Here is a 24396-nt window from a genome sequence, read left to right on the forward strand (position 1 = left end):
ATTGCAGGGTGACCACTCTTCTGCTCTCGCAGCTCTTTCAACCTCTGGGCTTGGCTTAAAGTAGATGATGGGAGACTACCAAGTCTAGGAGGCCACAAAACACATTTTTCTCCTCAGTCTCTCTAGATTCTTGGCTCTCGCAGTGACCTTTCAACAAGCAGGCGATGCAGCGCCTGAGGGAGAATCGGAGAGACATTGCGCGCTGGACGCAAGGAACAGGCACAACCGGCGTACCATCGCTGCGAGAGTCTCAAGCAACAGCAGTGGGCGGTGCACGAAGTCTCTCCTTTCTTTAACCCTTCTTCACACATAGTCCCACCCCCACCGGAAGCGGTTACTGTTACGCCACTTCCGGCCCGGAAGCCCATCGCTGGCGGGAGCGAGCACGCCGGTGCGCGGCAACTTTGTTCCCGCCTCCTTGTCCCCTGACACCGCTCACCCTCGGCTTCCCCGGAGCGTGACGTGCGTGCGCGCTCCTGGCCTTGCGTCTGGGCCTAGGGGAAAGGCCGAAAGAGCGAGGAGAGGGAGGGGTTGTGGAGGTTAGGGTCCAACCAGCAAGTCCCGTCGCCTTCCCTCCTGACGAGGAGCGGAGAGGGAAGGGGAGGAGCGAGCCGGGGCCGGTCGCGCACACCAGAAGCCTCCTCGTGGGAGGGGGGAGCGGAGCATAGGGGCAGCTCCGCCACCTCTGCTCGCGGCGGCGAAGGAAGAAGAAAGTCAGGGCCCATACCCTCCGCCAAAGACTCAGAAAGGCCCCCCCCACCCCCATCTCCCCGGAAACAGACCCCCGCCCAGCCCCGCACACTCGCTGCCCCAACCGAGAGCCGCAGCCCGGTCGCCCCCGCCTTGCCCCGCCCCGCCGGCCGTCCCAGCGGGCAGCAGAGTGCGCGAGGCCCTAGGCCGGGAGTTGTCAGGCCCAAGCCACTTCAGAGGCGCCCGCCGTGTGTCGCCACCACCGCTGGAGGACGACGTCGACGCGGAGGAGGAGGCGGCAGAGGCGTGTTGTTGTCTCGCCCACTCCCCTCCCCTGAACTCGCACCCAACGTCAGGGCGCGATGGAGTGAAGCGGCGACGAAGGTGGTACTTCCGCGTTGCGCTGCCTGAGCTGAGAGCGCGGCGGAGGCCGCTCCTCCACCCCGGGGGCACTTGGAGGACTCCGGACTCCCCCGCAGGTCAGCGCCCGGCGCATCTGGTGTTTTTGCTGCTGAGGATAGGACGACGGGCACGGTCGGGAGCTCTGCCGCCCGGATTCCTGCTTCCCTCAGGCCTGGAGGCCGCTGCGTATTCCACTGTGACCTGGAACCCAGGGACCCGAGTCCCGACCCGGATTATCGTGGCGTGTCTCCCGGCCGGCCCTGGTGCTCGGTGTCCCTCCGTAGCCGCTGCTGTTCCCGTTTCCGGAGCGGGAGATGGCCAGGATCTGACCCGGGGAGAGGCCGCACCCGCGCCGCGCTCTGCGGCGAGCTCTAGGCGATGCCGAGCAGCTCGGACACGGCGCTGGGGGGAGGCGGGGGCCTGAGCTGGGCGGAGAAGAAGTTGGAGGAACGCCGCAAGCGGAGGCGATTCCTGTCCCCTCAGCAGCCGCCGCTGCTGTTGCCGCTCCTGCAGCCGCAGCTCCTGCAACCGCCGCCGCCCCCGCCGCCTCTGCTCTTCCTGGCTGCTCCCGGCACGGCCGCCGCCGCCGCAGCCGCCGCCGCCGCGGCCTCCTCCTCTTGCTTCAGCCCGGGCCCCCCTCTGGAGGTCAAGCGGCTGGCGAGAGGCAAGAGGCGCCCAGGAGGGCGGCAGAAGCGGCGCCGCGGGCCCCGCGCCGGGCAGGAGGCGGAGAAGCGTCGGGTCTTCTCGCTGCCCCAGCCGCAGCAGGACGGCGGTGGCGGTGCCAGTAGCGGCGGGGGTGTGACGCCGCTGGTGGAATACGAGGATGTGAGCTCCCAGTCCGAGCAGGGGCTGCTGCTGGGGGGCGCCAGCGCGGCAACGGCGGCGACGGCTGCCGGGGGGACGGGGGGCAGCGGCGGGAGTCCGGCCTCCTCCTCCGGCACCCAGCGGCGCGGGGAGGGGTCGGGGCGCAGGCCCCGCCGGGACCGCCGCCGCAGCAGCGGCCGCAGCAAGGAGCGCCACCGCGAGCACCGGCGGCGGGACGGGCAGCGCGGCGGCAGCGAGGCCTCCAAGTCCCGCAGCCGCCACAGCCACAGCGGCGAGGAGCGGGCCGAGGCAGCCAAGAGCGGCAGCAGCAGCAGCAGCGGCGGCCGCCGGAAAAGCGCCTCGGCCACGTCCAGCAGCAGTAGCAGCCGCAAGGACCGAGACCTGAAGGCTCACCGGAGCCGGACTAAATCGTCCAAGGAGCCGCCTTCGGCCTACAAAGAGCCGCCCAAGGCCTACCGGGAGGACAAGACCGAGCCCAAGGCCTACAGGCGACGGCAGCGGTCCCTGAGCCCCCTAGGAGGCCGGGACGACAGCCCGGTGTCCCACAGGGCCTCGCAGAGCCTGAGAAGCCGCAAGTCCCCCAGCCCGGCAGGAGGTGGCAGCAGCCCTTATTCTCGGCGGCTGCCGCGCTCTCCGAGCCCCTACAGCCGCCGGCGCTCCCCCAGCTACAGCCGCCACAGCTCGTATGAGCGGGGCGGCGACGTGTCTCCTAGTCCCTACAGCAGCAGCAGCTGGCGCCGCTCCCGGAGCCCTTACAGCCCTGTGATCAGGTGAGCCCGCTGTCCCGTGCGTTCGTCTTTAGCTGGACTGGCCAGGTCCCGGAGGCAGGGAAAGTGGTGATTGGGCTCTTCCAAACCATCCGAGACTAGAAAACTCAGCTTCGGACGCGTTTCTAGTAGGGAGAGGCGTTTTGGCGCCTCTGACACCTCTTACGGGGTTGGAGGGACAAAGCAACAGGTCCAACAGAGCTTTTCTCCTTGCTCAGGCAGGAAAGATTTCTAAGGAAGAGTTCAGAGTTTTAAACTTGTTGCATTAGTTTACGAACAGGTTTTTCTCAGTTCGTTGTTTTTTCAGCAGCTAATTTTGGTAAACCTACAGCCTGTTTAATTTGTGATAATTTTGAAAGCTCTCAAGGTTTCATTGTTGGAGATTTAGGAATGGACTGCAGTTTAGGGCTAAATATTGTAAAGGAGAATTTGAATCACGTGTTTATGTCAGTTAGATATAGATTGCAAGTGTGTCATATGATACAACAATGGGAAAAGCAGCTTTTCTGTAAAGTTCGTTCTTTTAATATGTAAGAAAAGCTTATGTGGAAGCTGTTATAGAACTATAAAGTTCCAAATTCTGAAGCTGAGGAAGATAATCCATTTTGCAATATTCCTGTGTGGAATAATTTCTTACACCATCTTTCAAAGTTGTAATTTCAAAAAAAAATTAGAAAAATGACAATATTGTGGTTTCTGTGTTGGTTTGTGATGACACCCAGTTGCTAATAACATATAAATGTAATCTAGTTGGTGTAATCCAGTGGAACCAAGTGAATGGCTTAGTATATTCTTATGCTTTTACACTATTTACTGTTAAGTTACTATTTACACTTACTTTAAAGTTAAGTAGACCTTTAAATATTAGGATCTTTGCTCAGAAATCTTCAAAAGGTGTAATTTAACCTAGTGAAATTGGAGTAAATCTTCCCTATATCTGTTATGCCTTCTGATGTATTCTCCAAAAAAAAAAGTGTGAGCATTGATATATACTATGTTAAGAAGTGTGAATTAAAAATAACTTTTGCATGTTATAGTCCTTAAGATGTCTGGAAATTCTAGGCCTTTTAGTTTAGGGTATTACAAAATGACATTTGCATTGATTGTGGTTTTCGTATTGGTCTTACTTTCATTAGTGCCAAGTGGATGCTAGGTACAAGTTATATTGAATCTCAGAACAATGTATGTACCTGTAAAATTAGCAGATGTTTTTGAAATGTCAGCCAGGTAAATGTTTGTAAAGATGTGATGATGTGAGTACAGCTATAGATGTGAGTTTGTCTTTAAACCAAAACAGCTAGCTGTATGAATCTCTTCATTCTTGCTAAGTGTTCAAGCACACTTAAAATCCTAGTTGATTGATGCTTTAAGCAAAGACTGTCAACACTGAAGACTCATTTCACCAGATTTAGCCTTTACATCTTGTAAGACCTTATGTTTTACTTTTAGTTATTTTAGGTTTGCCAAAAGGTTTGCATTTTTTCAATTGAATTTATTTTTGAAAACTGATTAGGTTAAGTTTCAGGACTTGAAATAGCAATTTTAAGTATATGGTGCAATTTTAAGAATGGATTTTGTGTTTATCAGACCTTTTAGTTGCTGGATACTTTTGCAAGGTCCTTTATTATCTACTAGTGCTATGTGTTTTGTTTATATTATGTAGTAGTGGTATGTATGATTAGGATTATTCATGATTAGCAAATATTTGTTGAGCACATATTATATGACAGATACTGTTCTAGGGACCGGGGTATAGCAGTGAAGAAGGCAACGTCCTTGCTTTCATGAAGCTTGCATTCTAGAGGACCATTCATTACTGAATCTTTTCATGGTGTTTATATTGACCACTAGTATTTCTAAAGGGTTGTATTTGGAATAAGCTTTAGAATATTTTGGCCAACACTACTGACAGCTGGCCATTTGGTATGTGCCTGAATACATCTAGTAGAAAGACATGGCTTTGAAGACAGCCTGTTCCATTAGATTTGGGACTCGAGTTCTAGTCTTAGTTTGCCCAGGGTCTTAGCAAGACCCTTGCAGACTCAGTTTCCTAAACTGTAACAGGGAAATACTTGTTTTTGGATGATTTTAAGAAGTAAATGAAAGTTTATGTTTCACAAAGTATAGAAATAGTGTAGACTATTACAGAAATGTGATGTGATTGAGATACTGTTGAATAGCTTGAATTAGACTTTTCATATTGAAACAGAAACCCTTCTCTGTGTAACTTTCACCCACTGCTTTAAGTTTAAACTTTTGGAATGATACAGAGCAAACCTGTATGCTACCTCTTTAGAATTAAAGGCAGTTGCCATGTCGTCTGAGTCTTTTTTTCTCTTGGCCAAAAATACTCATTTTTCATAAGGTACGTTTTTAGATTTTTCGCATTATATCTAGTTTGTCAAATGTCCTTCTTAAAATGTGGGGCCCAGAATTTACAGCTAAAATAGTTGATTGAAAAACTTAAGATTTTTAAATATAACAAATGTATAATTACTGTTTAGGAAACAATTAATTGAACTCTCTTATCCAGTTTAATACAAAAAGTTTTATTTAGTTTCAGAATTTAGTAATTGTGATCCCCCATGTTGTGGTGGCCCATGTTGTTTAATGAATATAGACTGCTGGATTGGGAGCTCCATGAGGGCAACTAGCCTGTCTTGCCCACCATTGTAATCCTAGTGCTCAGCATAGTATCCGGCACAAGTATATTTTTAATTGTTAAATGGGTAGATGAAGGGATGATGGAGTTTACTGAGCATATGAGATATTATTGTGGGCCTGGATTATGTAAGTATTAATACAGACCATGTGTTGCAGGAAACAGCAATGTGATCTTTTTCCAGCCTACCTGGAGCTTACCATATTTTGCCATGTATAATGCGCTCCTGTGTATAATGTGCACCCACGTTTTGGGGCCAAATTTTCAGGGAAAAAATAATCTTTTTTAATTTTTTAATTCAAATTTTTATTTGTTTACATTTAGGTACTTGTTTTTTGTATTATAAAGGAATTTTAACATTTTTTAATATGTTATGGTACAAAAAATTTTATGTAATAAGTAATTACAAAACATAAGAACAGATACAAGGTACAAGAAATTTTATGTACCGGTAACAAATTTAGAATATTTACGCATCACAGAAGGCCAAGAACTCTTAGTTGTTGCAAGTTCGTCGTTAAGTTCAACAAAACCGATGATCGATGATCGATGATCGTAATCCAGGGTATTATTTTGCGTATGGATATCGTTATTAATTTCTAGAGTTACGTTTTTAACTCATAAACGTAAATAAAAATATTAAAACCATATAGATACAGAATTAGTGCTGCGCATGTATAATGCACGTCCTTATTTTTCTCTCACAAATTTGGGCAAAAAGTGTGCATTATACATGGCAAAATATGTTATATGTTAATGAACTGTCAGTGTAGATATTTTTAAGGAAGTGCATACACATCCAGAATACTAGTATTGAAACCATGGTATTGCTGATTTTTTTTTTTTTTTTGGTGTTAATTCCTAGAATAAATCCTCTCCATTTTATTGATAACCTGGTTTACAACCTGCTCTTTGCCTTCATCTGAATCTTTGGTCCTTTGCTCATGCTTTTCTTTTCATCAGTTCCTCTTTACTTTTTCCCGTATGAAACCGGTTTACCATATTTTCTTTATTACTTGATTATTGAGGTGTGGGAAGTCACATAATTTTTGCTGATTGGCTCTATAATAAATGTGAGGGTGTACCGAAGAGAGGAACTGTTTAGTATTTAGGTAGGAAAGGTTGGGAATGGTACTGACATTCGGGTTTTACTGTGTGCCAGTATTGATAAATACTACTATGTACCAGTATTGATAAATACTTCGTGTACATTCACCCCAAAAACTCATGTAGTAGTTGGAGACATTCCTATTGATAGATTGGGAAACGGAAACTCTAAAAAGTTAAGTGATTTGTTCCAAGGTCTTCTTAGATTCAAATACAGAGCTGGTTCTAAAGTACGTGCACTTGATATTATGCTGTATTGAACCTCACCTGGCATTCAGGGGAGCTGACCATCTCACATAATGATCTGTTTTGCTAAAATTCAACCCATTTGAGTATTTATGTATTAATTTCTGTTTCCTGGCTATCTTTGCAGCATTTTGAAGTTTTTTTGGGGGGTGGTTCTGAAGGGTAGTTCTGTCTATATTCTTGGGATGAGGATTTTAAAAAACGAATTCTATAGATTCTTTCAGTTTATTTTGTCTTTACTAATTAGTAGCTTTTATGAAAATGATGCTAAAATCATTTCTTAAAGACATTAATTACACTTAGTTATTGATGGAATATTGTAATGGAATATCTTGATCTGAAGTCACTCAAGTCTGATCAGTTACAGTTAGTACAGTAAATTGTTGCATATACTCGTAATTGGTTCTCTCTCTGAACCTGTGAAAGTGTTCTATCCCACAAAGAAGCTGTAGAAGCCTGCATTATGGAAAAATATCGAGACCCTGAGAATCTGAAGATGGGTGGACCCTAGATGTAAATAAGTAAATTTGTTAATATTCACTTCAAGCGAATGTGGGGTATCTCTATTATGGAATCTTTAGTGTTTTGTCCTAACAACTGGTGTTCAAAAATATATAAAATAAAGACATTCCAGAATAATAAAAAAAAGAAGCTCCTGTCATAAAATGCTGCTGATTTGATGTGTACTTAATAGAAATGTCATGAGTGTCTTTAGATGCATGGAATTCTTAAAATGCTTTTAAAAAGTGTCAAAAATATAGGATACTAGAATAAATGCAGAAACAGACGCTCAGAAGGGTTGGAAATTTATGTGAACTGTTTTAAGTCTTCAAACCTGTAATTAATTTTTTCATTCTCAAGATGGCCTTGTGTTTTGCTCTTTCCCGGACCAAACTTTACCTGACATTTACATCTATTCAGACCTTATCACATTTTTGTTCTAACTGCTAATTCCATTTCCCTTTCTAGCACCGTAGTTCAGGCCCTCATTTTATTTATCACACTTCCTGTTATTCTGTTATTCTTTTCTTCCCTGTTCATCCATTCTTTTCTTCTTAGTTCATTCCTTATCAGGAAAGTTTTGTTAAAATGTGGTTAGATTGTATCACTGCCATTATGTAGATTTAAGTCCAAACTGTCTAATGAATCTTCAGGAAATGCCATTTTTGATCTTGCCCCATTCTATCTTTTAGAGCCACTTTCATTTCTCTATATTTTTACTCTTGCTGTTCTTTTAGCTTGAAATGCTCCTTTTTCTCTTCTATGCCTCCAGCTTTGTACTCAAAACCCAGCTCAAATTCCACCATCTTGAGACCTTTCTCCTTTCATCTAGAAATATTTCATTCCTTTTCTTATATTTCTAGAGTACTTTGCTTGATGTTTGTTTAGAGCTTTAAAAAAATTATATGTCATATTTTAATTATTTGGATGGCTACATTTGTGTTTTCCCTACTAGATTATAAGCTTCTAGAGGACAAATTCTGAAGTGTAATTAGTAGTTGAATTAATTGAAATAGTATTATTCTGCACAAATCAACTTTTGCACAGATACTGATTGTGTCTGTAAACTTGCTATTTTTGGTCTGCTGTATACTCTAGGATGGGGAAATTAAATGTTTTGATTTAAAAGGAGAGAATTTAAGAATCTGCTCTTTCTAGCTTCTGCTTTACTGGAATGAGTCAGGGATGCGGGGAGTTGGCTTTCAGTGTGAGTAGAACAAAATCAGACCTGGTGTTTATATTTTTACTCTTGTTGTACTGATCAAGATAAATGATCTGGTTTTTCTGGTGAAACTTTTCTGAGTAACCTATATGTTTTATTTCCTAATGCTGAAGAATTGTAGCTATTTCTGAAAAACCAGTTTAAAATTAATGTTACTTACTATTCATATTTCAGGTCATTTAAATCTTTTATTGTGTACTTTTTCTGTGAATATTACTTAAGTTTTTGTTATTTAGTTTTTGGTTGGCTTTCATATGTAGATATTTGTAAGCTTTAAAGTTGGTATTGGAAGCAAAAGCATCAAGCTATAATAGGATCAGAAGTATTGTTTGCAGTGGTTTTTGTTTGGTGAATTTCCAAACTGTGTACAACTAAATTGTGAGAGAATCTAGTGTTTTTAATATATTTGAAAAATAAAATGAATGTAGATTAGAGGGTAAAATTTCGGTTAAAAACTAGAATTTATATAAAATGGAAATGGAAAGCATAGTGAGAGAAACTGAAAACTGAAAATAGTTAATGGGCGGCATGCTCCCCACTTTTCTGTTTCTTCATTTTCAGTTGGATAGGGTCACTTTCACTAAGGTAGTTGATTGACCCTTCAAACTTAATTTATCTAGCATTAAATTAATTATTTCATCTCTCTCGGAGTCATTTTTTTTCCCCATATGCTGCTCTTTGTTATTTTTCACCTGTTTGCAAGGATAATAGAGGCCAAGCCGATGGTAGAAATTTTCCGTTAGTGTAGAAAAGTGTAAGATTTTAAATAAGGTCCCCCTGAATCCAAGCTCTTGAAATGATAACCTATGACATTTTGATGAACATTATTCTCAACTTCTCTATGCATGTATGTATAGGGTTATAAGATTTTACATAAATGAGAACATACTACCATGCTATTTTGTACCCTGTACTTCATAGTATATTCTTTTTATTGGCTCCTAGTGTTCTCTGTTGTATGGATGTAACATAACTTGTTTGGCCGAGTCTGTTTTGCTGGACTCTTAGTTTTTAATTTTTGTTTTGTGTATGTATTTATTGCAAATTTTTTTGTGTGCATTTGTCCCATAATATCTTCCAGATTGGATTTCCCAGGGGTAAAGTAAAATTGTTGGGCCAAAAATGATATGCCCAGTAGTTTTAATATACTGGGCATATCAGTATATGAATATTGCATCTTCAGAAGGCTTTTACCAGTTTGTATTTTCCAACAGTGTGGGAGTGTTCATTTCCTTAGTCTCAACATCAGTTGGCATTGTCAATTAACCCATTGTTTTCATTTGCATTTCTTTAATAGCTAATAAGGCTGAATTTATTTTCATCTGTTTATTGGATGTTTTAACTTATTGATTCATTTTTGTTTGTTTTCTTATTAATTTATGAGTCCTTTTTGTATTAGTGGTATTAACTTTTTTGGTGGCATTAGCAAGTATTTTTCATGAGTTTGTCTTTTGTTTTTTAACCTTGTTTATGTTTTAAGTTTTTGGTGTGTGTGTGTGCACGCGCGCACACATGTGTTTTAAGTGGTGGTAGTTTCTCCCAGTGCCCAAACTTTAGTAATATTTATCTTTTCTCCCTCCCCACTTCCAATAAATTGCTTGTTCTGTTGGTCCCTTTGCAGTGGTCTTTAGCCCACTTACTTTGAAACTTCTTAGTTTGAAACTTCTTTATGTGCTTATTGTTGGGTCTGCTTGCTTTTGGGCTGTTACTCTTCGAGCCTGTCCAGTTTTCTGCATTCAAATTAATCTTAAAATACCATTTTTTATAAAACATATTTACTGAATCAAATTCCTTTTTTTTTTAGGTTTTATTGGGGAACAGTGTGTACTTCCAGGATTGTTTCTTTCAATCATAGTTGTGGAGGGCACAGCTCAGCTCCAGGTCCAGGTCCAGTTGCCCTTGCTAGTTGCATGGGGCGTAGCCCACCATCCCTTGCGGGAGACGAACCGGCAACCTTGTGTTTGAGAGTCCGCGCTCCAACCAACTGAGCCATCTGGGAGCTCAGCGGCAGCTCAGCTCAAGGTGCCGTGTTTAATCTTAGTTGCAGGGGGCGCAGCCGGTAACCTTGTGGTTGAGAGCCCACTGGCCCCTGTGGGAATCGAACTGGCAGCCTTCAGCGTTTAGGAGCACGGAGCTCCAACCGCCTGAGCCACTGGGCTGGCCCAGAATCAAATTCTTGAACTGGGCTTTTAAGATCCCCCACCCCAGACTCATTTAAACTGCCCTATTTCCTACTGTATATGCTGATCATGATATAAACTGGACTCCTTACTATTTTCTTTTTTTTTAGAAGGGGGAGATGATAAAGGTTCACTGGATGTGGGTGAATAGAATTTTCCCCCTGCCCTTTATTATATGCCACTCATATCTGTTCAGTGTTGCTGTTTGTAAATACAAGCAAATATGAATATATGTTTTTATTTCCCTCCCTACTGTTTTATACAAAAGGCTGCATGTTATGTAACCTGTTTTTGTAACTTTCTGTCCTTAGCAGTATGTCCTGAGGATCTTCCATGTTGGTACTGCGAGAGCTCCCTCCTCCTTTTATCAGAGCTGCATAGCGTTCCATTGTATGGCCGGTTGCCTCCTAGTTTATTGAACCGGACCCTTACAGATGGACATTTGAGTTGTTTCTAGTATTTGCTGTCACAAGCAATACCTCAGTGAACAAAGGAAGCTTTTTAAAAGGTTGCACAGCACTGCATATGCTGCTTATAATGAGATTATTTATTCTTAGAATGCTGGTTGGTTTTATTGGTTGATAAGTTCCCAGTTACAGCTGTTCATGACTGAAACATTGATGATGGGACTGACGTCCCTTCATAATTCAAGAGTCATTAGTATGACTGCCCCATGGAGGCCTAAAGCCCTTACTTTAATAATAAAAACTTAGGAGATTTTAATAATAAACCTAACCTACTTAAGGCCCTTTGCTGAATAAGTCTGAATCACTGATCACTGCAATTACTGCTATGGCAGATGTAGAGCAATTTAACAGGGATAAGAGTGAAAAGATAAATTACACCTCAAGATTCTTTTTTTACTTTTTATTTTCACCCTCCACCTACTCTCCTCCCCCCTTTTGGTAACCAACAGCTTGTTCTCTGTATCTGTGGGTCTGGACTCCTTACTATTTTAAATTGTAAGCCCCCTGTACCTTAGTTTATGTCATTCCCTCAGTTGGCCAATCCTATTGCCCATTCTTCCGACCATAGTTCAGGTGTCATCTATGAAGCCTTCATTAATTTCATCCAGAGTGATTAATTCCTTTAGCACTGAGATTATCTTTATGGATACTTCCTACATCCAGGATTGTATTAGTGTTGTCTCTCCCCCCACCCTCCTTAGGTATATGGGACCTGTTTTAGACATTCAATTAAAAAAAATCAGTTTTATTGAGGCGTAATTTACATACAGTATGATTCACCAATTTTAATTGTACAGTTGAATGGGTTTTGACAAGTAGTTACATTTGTGTAACCACCACAATTACAATCATGATAAAGAACATTTCTGTGGCCCCCAAAAGTTCCCTGTGTTACTTGTAGTCGGTCCCCTATTCCTGCCTGTGGCAGTCCTTGGCAACCACTAACTTGCTTTCTGTCATGTTACCTTTTGTGAACTTGATACAAATGGGTTCATATGGTATGTAGTCTTTGGTGTGTGCGTTCACTTAGCATGGTGTTGAGGTTCATTGATATTGTTGAATGTTCAAGTGGTTTCCTTTTTATTTTTGAGTAGTATTCCATTTATGGTTATGCCATTAATTTGCCTATTCATTCACCCAGTTGAGGAACATCTGATTGTTTTCAGTTTTTGGCTATTATGAGCAAAGCTTCTGTGAACATTTGAGTCTTTTGTTTTTATTACTTGAGCCTTACAGGTGCTTCATATCCTCACTAAGACTTCAGTTTTTGTCAGTCTTTGATTTTAGCTGTTCCAGTGGATGTGTAGTGGCATATTGTGGTTTTATTTGCACTTCCCTAATGACTAATGTTGAGTGTCTTTCCATGTACTTATTTGTTCTTCATATCTTTTGTTAAGCGTTTTAAAATATTTTGTCCATATTCTTTATAAACTGGGTTGTCTTACTAAATTGTAAGAATTCTTGTACATGTTTTGATACATATTCCCTATACAAGCTCCTTGTCAGATATGTGTTTTGCAAATGTTTTTTCTCAGTCTGTGGCTTGCATTTCCTTAACAATAATTTCAAAGAGCAGAAGTTTTAAATTTTGATGAAATACAATTTTGCATTTTTTTTCTATAATTTGTGCTTTTTGACCGTACCTTCCCCCACCCCGCAAAAAAACAAAAACAAAAACAAATAAAAACCAAAACTGCTAACTCACGGTCACAAAGATTTTTCTCCATGGTTTAAAATATACATCTTCAATTAATCAGTCTACCTTCATGCATAATATAACATTACAAGAGTATACTTCCATTTTCTTCCTCTTTTGCCATGTTCTATTTCTACATATGTATGACTTAACGTATGTTATATATAGATACGAAATTTTAAAATGGGAGAAGTCACTTGTATCTACTTTAATATGTACCTTTGCAAAAACTTGATTCCTTTGTGTACATCCAGGCTTCTATGTAGTATTTTCTTCTGGTCAAAGGAATGATTTTGAACATTTCATAAAATGCTGTTTTGTTTGTCTGAAAGCCTCTATTTTGAAAGATATTTTTGCTGGGTATGGAATTCTACATGGACTACTTTTTACCCCTCAGGACTTTGACTTATTCCACTTCTGGCTTGGCATAGTTTGACAAGGTTTTCCATAGTATTTTGTCTCTGTTTTACCCATTGGATTGTAAGTCCCATGTAGTTCTTTTTAACTCTTAGTGTCTCTTAAGCACCCACCACAGCATATGGTATGTAATAGGTACCCAGCAAATGATAAAGTGATTTGGATAAGAAAATACCCAAGACTTCAGAATTAAAAAAAAAAAAAAAATCCTGTGGATACTAACAGGGTCTGATATTGGCCTATGAACAGATTCATAATGACTAGTGCTAGACTAATCAAAAGTATCTGTCTTTGGACAAATCAAATATTAAGCTCTCCCTCTACTTCTCACCATCTTTTTCTCTCTTCAGTGAAACATGAAGACAAACATGGACTTTATGTTCAGTGAACTGGAACTTATTTGCCTGAGCCAATCTGTAAAAAGTCTGCCATGTGTCTTATTTTTTTTAACTTTTAGTGTTACATGAGGAACATGAAGTATACTTTTAGAATTAACAAAACATTGCAGTTTTATGTCATTTTTTCTAGTTTTAAAAATTACGTCTCTTTTGAGACATAATTCACACACACCATATGATTGACTGATTTTCAATAGTACATTCAGTGGTCTTTAGAATATTCACAGAGTTGTGCAACCATTACCACTAATTTTAGAACATTTTAATCACCCTCAAAAGAAACTGCCTGTTAGTAGTCACTCCCCATTCTTAACCTCCCTCAGCTTCTGGGAACAACTGATGTACTCTCTGTCTATGGATTTGCCTATTTTGGACATTTCATATAAATGAAATATAATTCATGGTCTTTTTTTACTTAAGCATAATATTTTTAAGATTCACCTATGTTGTGCTGTACTTCATTTGTTTTCAGGGCAAAATATTCCATTGTATGCATATATCACATTTTATTGTCAGTTTCTGGGCATTTGGGTTTCCATGTATTGGCTATTAAGAAGTATGCTTCTGTGAACATTTATATACAGTTTTTGCATAGAATTACATATTTTTTTCTCTTGGGTGTATACCTGGGAGTGGAATTTTTGGGTCGTATTTCTATTTTTAACATTTTAAGGAATTGCCAAACTGTTTTCTAAGGTGGCTACATTATTTTTATATTCAAACCAGCTATACATGAGGGTCAATCCATGGCTATAGTTGTCTTTTTGATTATTGCCATCTTGGTGTTTAAAATGGTATCTCATTGTGACTAATGATGTTGAGCATTGTAAGTCTTTATTGGCCGTTTGTATGTGTTTTTTTGGAAATGTTTATTCAGATCCTTTACCCATTTTAAAATCGGGTTGTCTTTATTGCTGAATCTTAAGAATTCTTAAAGTATTCTGGATAAGAGTCCCTGATGTGACTTGTGATATTTCTCTGTCTAGACAGGAATTCTTGTATTCAGGAGAGTCAGTAATAATTTAACACAAAGAAATGGAGTTTTCCTTACGTGATGTGTTCATAACCACTTTGGCCATTCTAACAGTGTGATTTTGTACAAGTCTCTTAGTTTCGGAGTCATTGTGTGTGGTCTCAAAAGGAGAAGAAGAAAAGAATTCCTAGTGCGAAGTGTCAACAGAACAACCACAATACCCACTTAGTAGATCTTATACCTTGGTTTAGCTGGGTAAATATCCAGTATAAAGGAAAAAGCAAGGACTTAGAAATTATACAGATGTGGATTTAGGTACTTTTGTAGCAGAACAATATCAAGCGATCAAGCAGTTCCATTTATTTATCGTTTTTGATCCCTGGTCTTTATACTTGTAAAGTGGGATGCATAATGCCTACCTAATAAAAAATCGCTTGAAACAACCTAAGTACTATGAATAGGGGAGCTGTTAAATTATGGTACAGATATATGATTTGCAGATATTTTCTCCCATTGTATCCCTTTTTGTTGATATGTCCATTAAAGCATAAACGTTTTTAGTTTTGATGAGGTCCAGTTTATTTTTTCTTTTGTTGCTTGTGCTTTGGTGTCATAGCTGAGGTTTTGCCTAATCGAAAGTCAGAAAGCTCTTACATCTTGGTCTTTGATCTGTTTTCAGTTGATTTTTGTGTATGGTGAGATAAAGAGGTGCAACTTCATTCCTCTGCATGTGGATATCCAGTTGTCCCCGTTGTTTCTCTCCATTATATTGTATTGACATTCTTGTTGAAAATCCACTGACCATAAATGTGAGGGTTTATTTCTGAACTCTCAATTCTATTCCATTTATTTATATGCCCATCCTTATGCCAAGTACCACACAGTCTTGATGGTTATATAACTTTGCAGTAATTTTTGAAACAGGAAGTGTGAGTCCTCCAATTCTGTTCTTTTAGATTGCTTTGACTTTGTTTTTCTTTTGGGGGTAGGAGTGAGGCTTTTCCACATGAATTTTAGGATCAGCTTGCCAGTTTGTGCAAAAAAGGTAGCTGGGACTTTCACAGAGATTGCACTGAATCTGTAGATCAAGTTGGGAGTATTGTCATATTAATAACATTAAGTCATCTAATGCATGAACATAAAATGTCTTTGCATTTATTTAGGTTTTCCTTAATATTTTCAGTTGTGTTTTGAAGTTTTCGTGGTGCAATCCTTGCACTTCTTTTGTTAAATTTATTCCTAGCTATTCTTTTTAAGGCTTTTGTAATGGGAGTTTTTTTTTTCATTATTTCATTTTGCTTGTTCATTATTAGTGCATAGAACTGCAATATATTTTTCTATATTGATCATTTTTCCTGCCATCTTGCTGACTTGTTTCTTAGTTCTAATATTTTTCAGTGGATTCCTTAGGATTTTCTATATGCAAGATTATGTCATATACTATAGTTAGTTTTACTTTTTTTTAGGCTGAATTCCTTTTATTTTTTTTCTTGCCTAATTGAAATGGCTAGAATCTCAAGTACAATGTTGATTAGAAGTGGTGAGATTGGACTTGCTTTTCTCATTACTGATCATATGGGGAACGTATTTAGTGTTTGTCTACAAAATGATGCTGTGAATTTTTCATAAATGTCTAATTTTATTTTTTGATTAAAATTGTTTCCCTCAGAGTCTAATTTTTGGTGTCAGAAAAAAGTTCTGGATGCTTTGGTTGATTCTTAAACATGAGCCTATGTACTATCCATTATTGTTCTAGGGACTAGGAGAAGAAAAAATCTGTTCATTATGAAAAATTATGTATTAATGTTGATAGTATTTTCTTTATGTAATTAGTGTTACTTAAAGCACTCATGATTTTCTAGATTTAATTCTTGGAAGTTAAGCAGTTGATGTAGTGAAATAGGAATAAATCTGTACAACCTTTTTCATTTTTATTAAAGAACGTAACATTGATTTTTTCATACTATACATTTTGGTTTATAGTAATTTCTGATGGTGTTTATCTTTAAACTTTTCTGTATATTTCAGTTTTCTGTAATAAAATTATTTTACTACTTTTAACCTTTGCACTCTGTTTAAAACTTACATATGAAATGCTTGAAAGCAGTACAGAGTCATGCAGAACAATATGTGAAAGAAACCCTTTAATGTTTTTCTCATTTCCATTCTCTTCTAAATATATAACCATGTAAGGAGATTGATATACATTCCTTTTCTGCGTATACTCATATACTTACATACAAACATGTACACATAAACATTAAGAATGTTATGCCATAAGTGTTGTTACCTACGTGGTTTTTTTCAGTGGTATGATTTGAAGATCTTTCCAGATGGCTACATACAATTCCATAATGAAATTTATCAAGTTTCATTTAACCATCAATTGTTGGGCACTAAGCTATTTTTTCTGTATTACAAACAACCCTTTAAAGGTTATTGTGTAATAACTTTTTGACACAAATGGAATTGTTCTTATGAGTGGAATTGCAGATCAAAAACATTTCATAAATACTGCCAAATTGCCTTTTTAAAAAGGCCTAGCAATTTTATATTCTCTGATTATTTATGTGTGATCATTTCTCTGCATTATCAAAAATACTTGATAATTTCAAAATTCCACTTTTTGCCATTCTGATGGATGCAAATTTATTACCATTATTTTATTTTACCTTTTCTGGTTACTAGAGAGAAGGGAGCATCTTAATTTTTTTATTGGTGATTTGTATTTCTATCATGACCGAATTATTTTTCTTATCACAAAGACCCTCTAGTTATTAAAAATAAGGGATATTTTACGTTAGAAAAATTAGTTTTGCTCATTAAATCCTAATTGATAGTGGATGCCAAACATTTGATTGTTAATAAAAATAAATTTAGCTTAGTGTTTCTATGAAGAAGCTAATTAACTAAATGTAATTGTCTCCTAACTTTTTAGTTTAAGTAGAATTTTATCAGTGGACCTATAACCATTAGTTAACTAGATGGATATCAGTTATGCAAAGCGTTCTGCTAGTATTTGCAGCCATTCAGGAAAGTATATAACCTGTTGTTTACTCTTCTATTCATCAAATCAGTAAATACCTTTTGATCCTTTACTGCATGCGATACACAGTTTTAGGCATTGGGAATATAGTAATAAACAAGACAGTGATGGAGGAGGGGTTATATATGTGCTAATTTATCTTTTTAGTGAAGGAAATTCTCATTGTGGAGTTGATAAATGGAGACCTGAATGACGAGAAAGAGCCAGCAATGTGATGATCTCAGCATCCCAAGAGAAAACACTGTGTGATGAGATACCACGTCAGGGAGAAGGGTGACCTTTTGAAGAATCAGAAAAGAGCCTCATGAGTGAAGGAGGATGTAATAAAGATGAGAGGCAGTTTGGGTCTTGTGGATCACAGTAAAGATTTTTACTTTTATTCTAAATGCAGTGAGAAGCCATTGGCGAGTTTTAGGCAAAGGCTTGACATAATGCAATTTATGTTTTTAAAAGGTAAAGATATAAAATACAAGGCAGTGTGTAACAAGTGTATGTGATTTCAGCAAATGGGGAGGTGACAGAGGAAATGGGACTTGAGCTTGATCCATGAAGATAGATAAGAATTGAATAAATTGAAGGGAAGGGTGTAGAATAATAGTGCCTGGCTTTAAATTGGAAGACTTGGTCTTAAATATTGACTCTACCCCTTCATAGCTCCTGGCCTGTAAATAAATTTCTTAACACTTTTTATTTTGGTTCTCCCATTTGCTTTCTCTATACCTTGCTTGCTGTGAAGAGTAAGTCAAATGAAAAATGCTTATAAAAGTGTTTTGTAAACTGAAGTTCAATGGGGTATGTTTGTGTATTCAATATAAGATGACTGTTTGTAGTATTATGCTAAGGGCTGTGGAATGATAAAATTAATTAGACCTGGTTTCCGCTCCTCAAAGAGGATATAGTCTAGTAGATAATGTGGTAGATAAAAGACAAAGTTAAGAGTGATAAAGATCATAAGAAGAATGCAAATAAAGTGCTATGGGGATTCAAAGAAAGAAGAGCATGTTTCTTTCTTGGAGTTGGTGGTAAGGCTTTATGAATAAGGAAGGACTTTTGATCTAGGCCTTGAAAGATGAATAGGACTTAAGTAGAAAATGGAGGGAAGACAATTTCTCAGTAGATGAATCTGGGAGTCAAGGCATGGATGGAAGCATTAGGCAAATTCAGAACTTGATAAGGAATGGTAGGTTAGGGCCAGACAGACCATGTAGCACCTTAATACTAGGCTAATGAAGGTGAAGTACATTCAGTAGGAGCACTGTCAGCCGTGTTCTTAATTCTGGAAATATTTATTGAGTGTCTGTCATTGCTGTTTCTGCTAGTTAGGGCTATGAAGATACAGTGATCTCAGTTTAGTTGGGGAGGCCAGATTATCTAATTATGACTCTAATGAGATGGTCAAAGGATGGTGGGATCATGAGACAAGGAACATCTTCAGCTGCCTGGCTTAATAAGGGAAGGCATATGGAGGTGTGGTAGACCCGGTGCTCTGGTATGAAGTATTCCTTTGCTTAGCAAATAAAAGAGGTAGAGAGAGGAATGTGAGAGAAACATTCTAGGCCTGGCACTTTATGTGTTTTGCAAAGACTGGACAAGGTCTTTGGGATTGCTGGGCAGGGTCTTTATATGCAGTGCAAGCCTGAGGTTTTGGTAGAGGGATAACTACCAGAAAGCTTCAGGTGGCGGTGTGGAGAGTAAATTGGAAAAGGCAGAGACTAGAGGTGGGCAACCTGGTAAACGTATATTTTAGAAATGATGTTTTATGTTATTTGGTCTCTATACCAATTGGGCCAAGTGGGAGATGATGTTGGACCTAATGTGAAATAGTAGTTATGGGGATAAAAGAGACGGGAAAACGGGAGAGATGCTTAAATATAGAATTGGCAGGACTTGGAGATCAACTGGATATGGAAGAAGGGAGGAGGGGACCGTGTGGAATATAGAATGACTTCTGGATTTCTGCTATTTCAGTGGACACCATTGCCTGAGAATAGGGTATATTTAAGGAGAAAGGGGGTGGGTTTGGAGAGGAAGCTTAATAGTTTTAGCTGTATTATGTTGAGGGTGCGTGTAGGATAGTTGGGAGTAGGGAGGATGACTTGGGGGGGTAATCAGTATTTAGGTGATGATGTAAGCCACACATAAGCATAAATTAAATTATTGTAGGAGAATGAGTATAGTGAAGAAGAACCTTAAGGAACACTGAGAAACAGCCAGAGAAGTAAGAAAATAATCAGGGGGGGGACAAAGGTAGTGGAAGTGGTTAGGAAGTGTGTTTAAGGATGTGTCAACATGGTCGTCACAGATAATGATATTTTTAGTTTCTCTTCCCTTCTCCACCTCCCTTCCCCCCCAAGAAAAAGTATATGGGCCACTGATCACCACAGTATTTGCAGTGAGGAGGGTATGAGCCAGAATTTGGCTGTAACTGGAAGGAGAGGTAAAAATACAACATCAGGTTACCATCATTTGCTTGGTTTTTTTCTGGTCTGTTTTTAAACATCTGAGAGACTTGAATTATTTATTCCATGAGGGGAAATAGCCATTGGACAGCAAAGGTTGAAGTCACAAGTAATAGAGTTGCAGTAGAGGAGCCTGGCCTAATGCATTTCAGACTTTAATGGGGATCTAGTGAAACGCAGATTCGGAGTCAGAAGGACTGGGTTGGGGCCTGAGATACAGCGTTTCTGACAAGCTCTGTGTTGATGTTGATGCCGCGGGGCTGTGGGCCACGCTCTGTGAAGTGAGGGTCTAGAGAGCGCGGGACCCATAGCCTGCTCCAGGGCTCAGCCTGGCGTGGGAAGAGAAGCGCCGCTCCTCAGGTGGGATGTAAGCTGCATGGTGATGCAGTTCAGTTTGCAGGTAGGAGACATGCCTGATAATCTTTGTTGTTGTTTTTTCTGTGAGATAGAATAATAAGGTAGGGTTAAGAAAAGACTGGGAATGGTGGTGTGAGCAAGAAGAAAGTTGCGAAGGTTTTGAATAGCTACTAAAAAAGAAGGACAGTGAGTGAATTGGGGACATGTGATAATTATTGAACAGTGAGGATTAGTGTGGTTATGGTGTCTAGAAATAATTGGAGCAGGGAGAGGTTAGATACGAAAAGATCAGTTATTTTGTAGATGATAAGGTAGCCGAGAGGAAAGGAGAGGTAATGAGTACAGGAGAGGAGGGCATGGTAGGCTGAATAGTGCTCCCCCGTTGTGAACCTGTGTATATGTTACCTTACATGGCAAAAGGGACTTTGTAGAGGTGATTAAAATAGGGGTCTTGAGATGGAGAGATGATCCTGGGTGAGTACTCTGTAATCACAGGGTCTTTATAAAAGGAAGCAGGAGGGTTGGAGTCAGAAAAGGCTATGTGATGATGGAAGCTGAGGTTGGATTGTTTCGGGACCATGAGCCAAAGAATGGAAAGTCTTTAGAAGTTGGAAAAGGCAAGGAAACAGGTTTTCCCAAGAGATTGCAGAAGGAATAAAACTCTGGTGACATGTTGATTTTAGCCCTCTGAGACTGATTTTGGACCTCTGACTTCCAGAACTGTAAGATAATAAATTTGTGTTGTTTAAGCCACTAAATCTGTTGTAATTTATTACAATAGCAATAGGAAACATGCAGAGATGTATGGATGTAAGGGAATGTAGAGCTAGAATCAGTAAAATGAGACAATTGATGGTATGGGCACAAAGGAATTGGGTAGATTTCTAGCCTGGGTAAATGGGTGGAGGAGAGTAGTGAAAGTAAAAATACAGACTGGCAAGGAAGCGATGTTAGAGGAAGGTGTTCACTTTGCCTATAAGTATGGATTAGTTTGGGTGAAGGAAGATTTGAAACAGGAGATAAATTTAAGATGCTGCCATAGTACTGTTACAGTTAATAGAGCTCTTATAATCCCAATACACGACATACTAGTTTGATTACTATAGCTTTGTAATATAGTTTGAAATCAGAAAGTGTGTTGTCTCCACCTTTGTTCTTTTTCAAGATTGCTTTGACTGTTCAAGGTCTTTTGTGGTTCCATATGTATCTTAGGATTGTTTTGTCTATTTATGTGAAAAATGCCATTGGAATTTTGATAGGGATTGCATTGAATCTGTAGATCCCTTTGAGCAGTGTGGACATTTTAACAATAATAATTCTTTCAGTCCATGAACATGGAGCATTTTTCCATTTATTTGTGTCTTCAGTTTCTTGTACCTCCTGCGTTAAATTTATTTATAAGCATTTTGTTGTTTTGATGCTATTGTAAATGGGATTGTTTTCTTAATTTTTCTTTACAGTACTTTGTTGTTAGTGTATAGAAACACAACTGATTTTTGTATATTGATTTTGTATCCTGCAACTTGACTGAATTATTATTCCTAACAACTTTTTGGTAGAGTCTTTAAGGGTTTTCTATCTAAGATCATGTCATCTGCAAACAAAATTTTAGTTCTTCCTTTCTGATTTTGATGCCTCTTATTTCTTTTTCTTGCTTAATTGCTTTGACTAGGGCTTCCAGTGCTGTGTTGAATAAAAGTGGTGAGAATTGGGCATCATTATCTTGTTCCTGATGTTAGAGGAAAAGCTTTCAGCTTTTCACTGTTGAGTATGATATTAGCTGTGGGCTTGTCATATATGGCCTTTATTATGTTGAGGCATGTTCTTTTTATACCCAGTTTATTTAGTGTTTATCATGAACAGGTGTTGAATTTTGTCAAATGCTTTTCTCTGTATCTATTGAGATAATAGGATTTTTATCCTTCATTTTGTCAAGGTAATGTATCACATTTATTGCTTTGCATATGTTGAACTATCCTTGCATGGGAAGCGTTTTATACCTTTTTTTGAGGGGTTGTCAACAAGTTTTTGAAATGAACTCAGTTGCTATTAGCATGTGAAATAAACAGGGTAGAAAAATTAAGCTAAAAAATACTGTGAATAGTGGCTACTATATTGGATATCACATGTATGGAACATGTCTATCATCCCAGAAAGTTTTATTGGATAGCACTGTTCTCTGTTGTTTTATGCAATGAGGGATTGGATATTATAGTAAAATTTTTGAGAATCAGTGTTTGCTAGTTAGGTACAATTTCAGAAGACCTGGACTCAGAGAGATTGTGTGATTGGATCAGGTGAACAGTATACTGTGCTGTGTCTCTCTGTGAGGGACACTAACCTAATTAACAATGAGCGTTAAGCAGTTGGGTTTCAGGATACTGGAGTTTTATCCTGGTTCTGCTTTGTGTTGTATGAATTTGGGAAACCTTGTTAGAAACATCAAAAGGTATCTTCACTTCTTAAAGAGATCCTATAACCTTAAAAACATTAACAACAAACAGGAAACAGCTAATACATATTCACTGCAAAATCTGTAGCATAAAAGTACTAGAGAAAACATTTTTAAAAATAAGAAAAATCTTATTTATAAAACAAGAACTTGCTGTCTATACCATCCTTTTCAGTTCTTTTAGTAAGACATCATGCTGCGGTTCGTTATACAGTCTTAGAGATTTACTTCTCTTACCCTCATAACTTTGTATGGCTGAAGAATTAGATCATTAGTAAAAATGACCTAACTTGAATTTTATATTTATGTTTCATGTTCTCAAATTATGTGTTATAACAGTAAATATAGAATTGAAATTTATTATCAGATGTGCAGTACCTGAGAGAATGCAAGTTTACTGGGACATGAAATTAAAAAGTTAAGGAACTTTTGAAGGAAATAGAGCAATTGGAGAGGAATGGAGGATGTGTCTAGGAGAATTCAGTTGGTATATATCATAATACGTCATTCCCAAGATATCTTAAGAAAAAAACAAATCCCTTTTATGGAGCAGAACTTTTTAAAAGTCTTTACTGATAGCTCTCTTATTTAGATTCTATCCAGAAAGGAATAATTTAATATGCCAGAGGAGTTAATTATGTTGGGATTTTTAGCCAGTATCTTTGTAGCTCTTAGGTAAAATTCACTGATCATAAATTTCCAAGTTAAATAAAATTTATGTGTCTATATGCTAGTGTAGGAAAGTTTATTTGAGAAAAGGTCTGTGCTGTTACCCCTGATGAGATGACAGTCTCTCTGCTTTCTCCTGCTGTGTGCTTTTCTGCTGCTCATCAGTATCTGATCAGGGTGTGGAAACACCACTTGTATCAATCAGGCCTGTTTTGAGGTCCAAGACTCTTAATTCTTACTGGGGAGAAAATTAAAGAGGGACTGATGGTTTCATAATATGACACTTTTGGTTACTATATTAAAGTTATCCAAAATACGTTACAACCCAATTTATCACTTTTCTATTTAGCCAAACATCGCCTCTCATTTCCATGAATAACTATAAGCTCATTGGTGATTTTTAAGGATTAGTGTGTATATAGATATCTAATGATAAACAAGTGTTAGAATATTTTCTAAATCACTGTTCTTATTAATCGAAAATAATGTGACGAATACTTTCTATGAAGTTTGTATGAAGCAGTGGCTCAGTGCTGAATACTAGTTGGCCCTTGGTACATTTTGAAATGTTTTTGAAAGAGTGAATGAGGGAGAAGTTGAATTTATATTACTTGCGTTTATTCTAAACGTAATCATTTTGTTTTTCATACTAGAATTGTAGAATGTTTCTACACTTTTCTCTCCATACTATACTAATGTCAGATAAACAAAAATGTCCAGTTCTTCCTTTTCTTTCACCCATCTTAATTATGGGTTTCTAGAAGTTTATTTGTTTTCTCCCCATTTACGCTTTCTCTGTAACTTCCACAAAATGTTAGCAAGAACTTTCTCTTAGGGAGTATGTTAATGTGTTCATTGTG

The 24396-nt window shown here is 39.0% G+C and overlaps 1 protein-coding gene across 4 annotated transcripts in view; it reads left to right on the forward strand.

The window, feature by feature from the left end:
* The first annotated feature begins 1102 nt into the window (after positions 1 to 1102).
* Positions 1103 to 24396, forward strand: part of CDK13 (cyclin dependent kinase 13) — a 100204-nt gene continuing 76910 nt past the window's right edge. For all 4 annotated transcript variants that reach the window (XM_033088464.1, XM_033088466.1, XM_033088465.1 and 1 more), the window contains exon 1: positions 1103 to 2687. In XM_033088464.1, the coding sequence (XP_032944355.1) occupies positions 1471 to 2687 (1217 nt within the window). In that variant the 5' untranslated portion in view covers positions 1103 to 1470. The remainder of the gene's footprint in view (positions 2688 to 24396) is intronic.

Source organism: Rhinolophus ferrumequinum, chromosome 20 (genome assembly GCF_004115265.2).
Source record: "Rhinolophus ferrumequinum isolate MPI-CBG mRhiFer1 chromosome 20, mRhiFer1_v1.p, whole genome shotgun sequence".
Lineage (NCBI taxonomy): Eukaryota > Metazoa > Chordata > Mammalia > Chiroptera > Rhinolophidae > Rhinolophus > Rhinolophus ferrumequinum.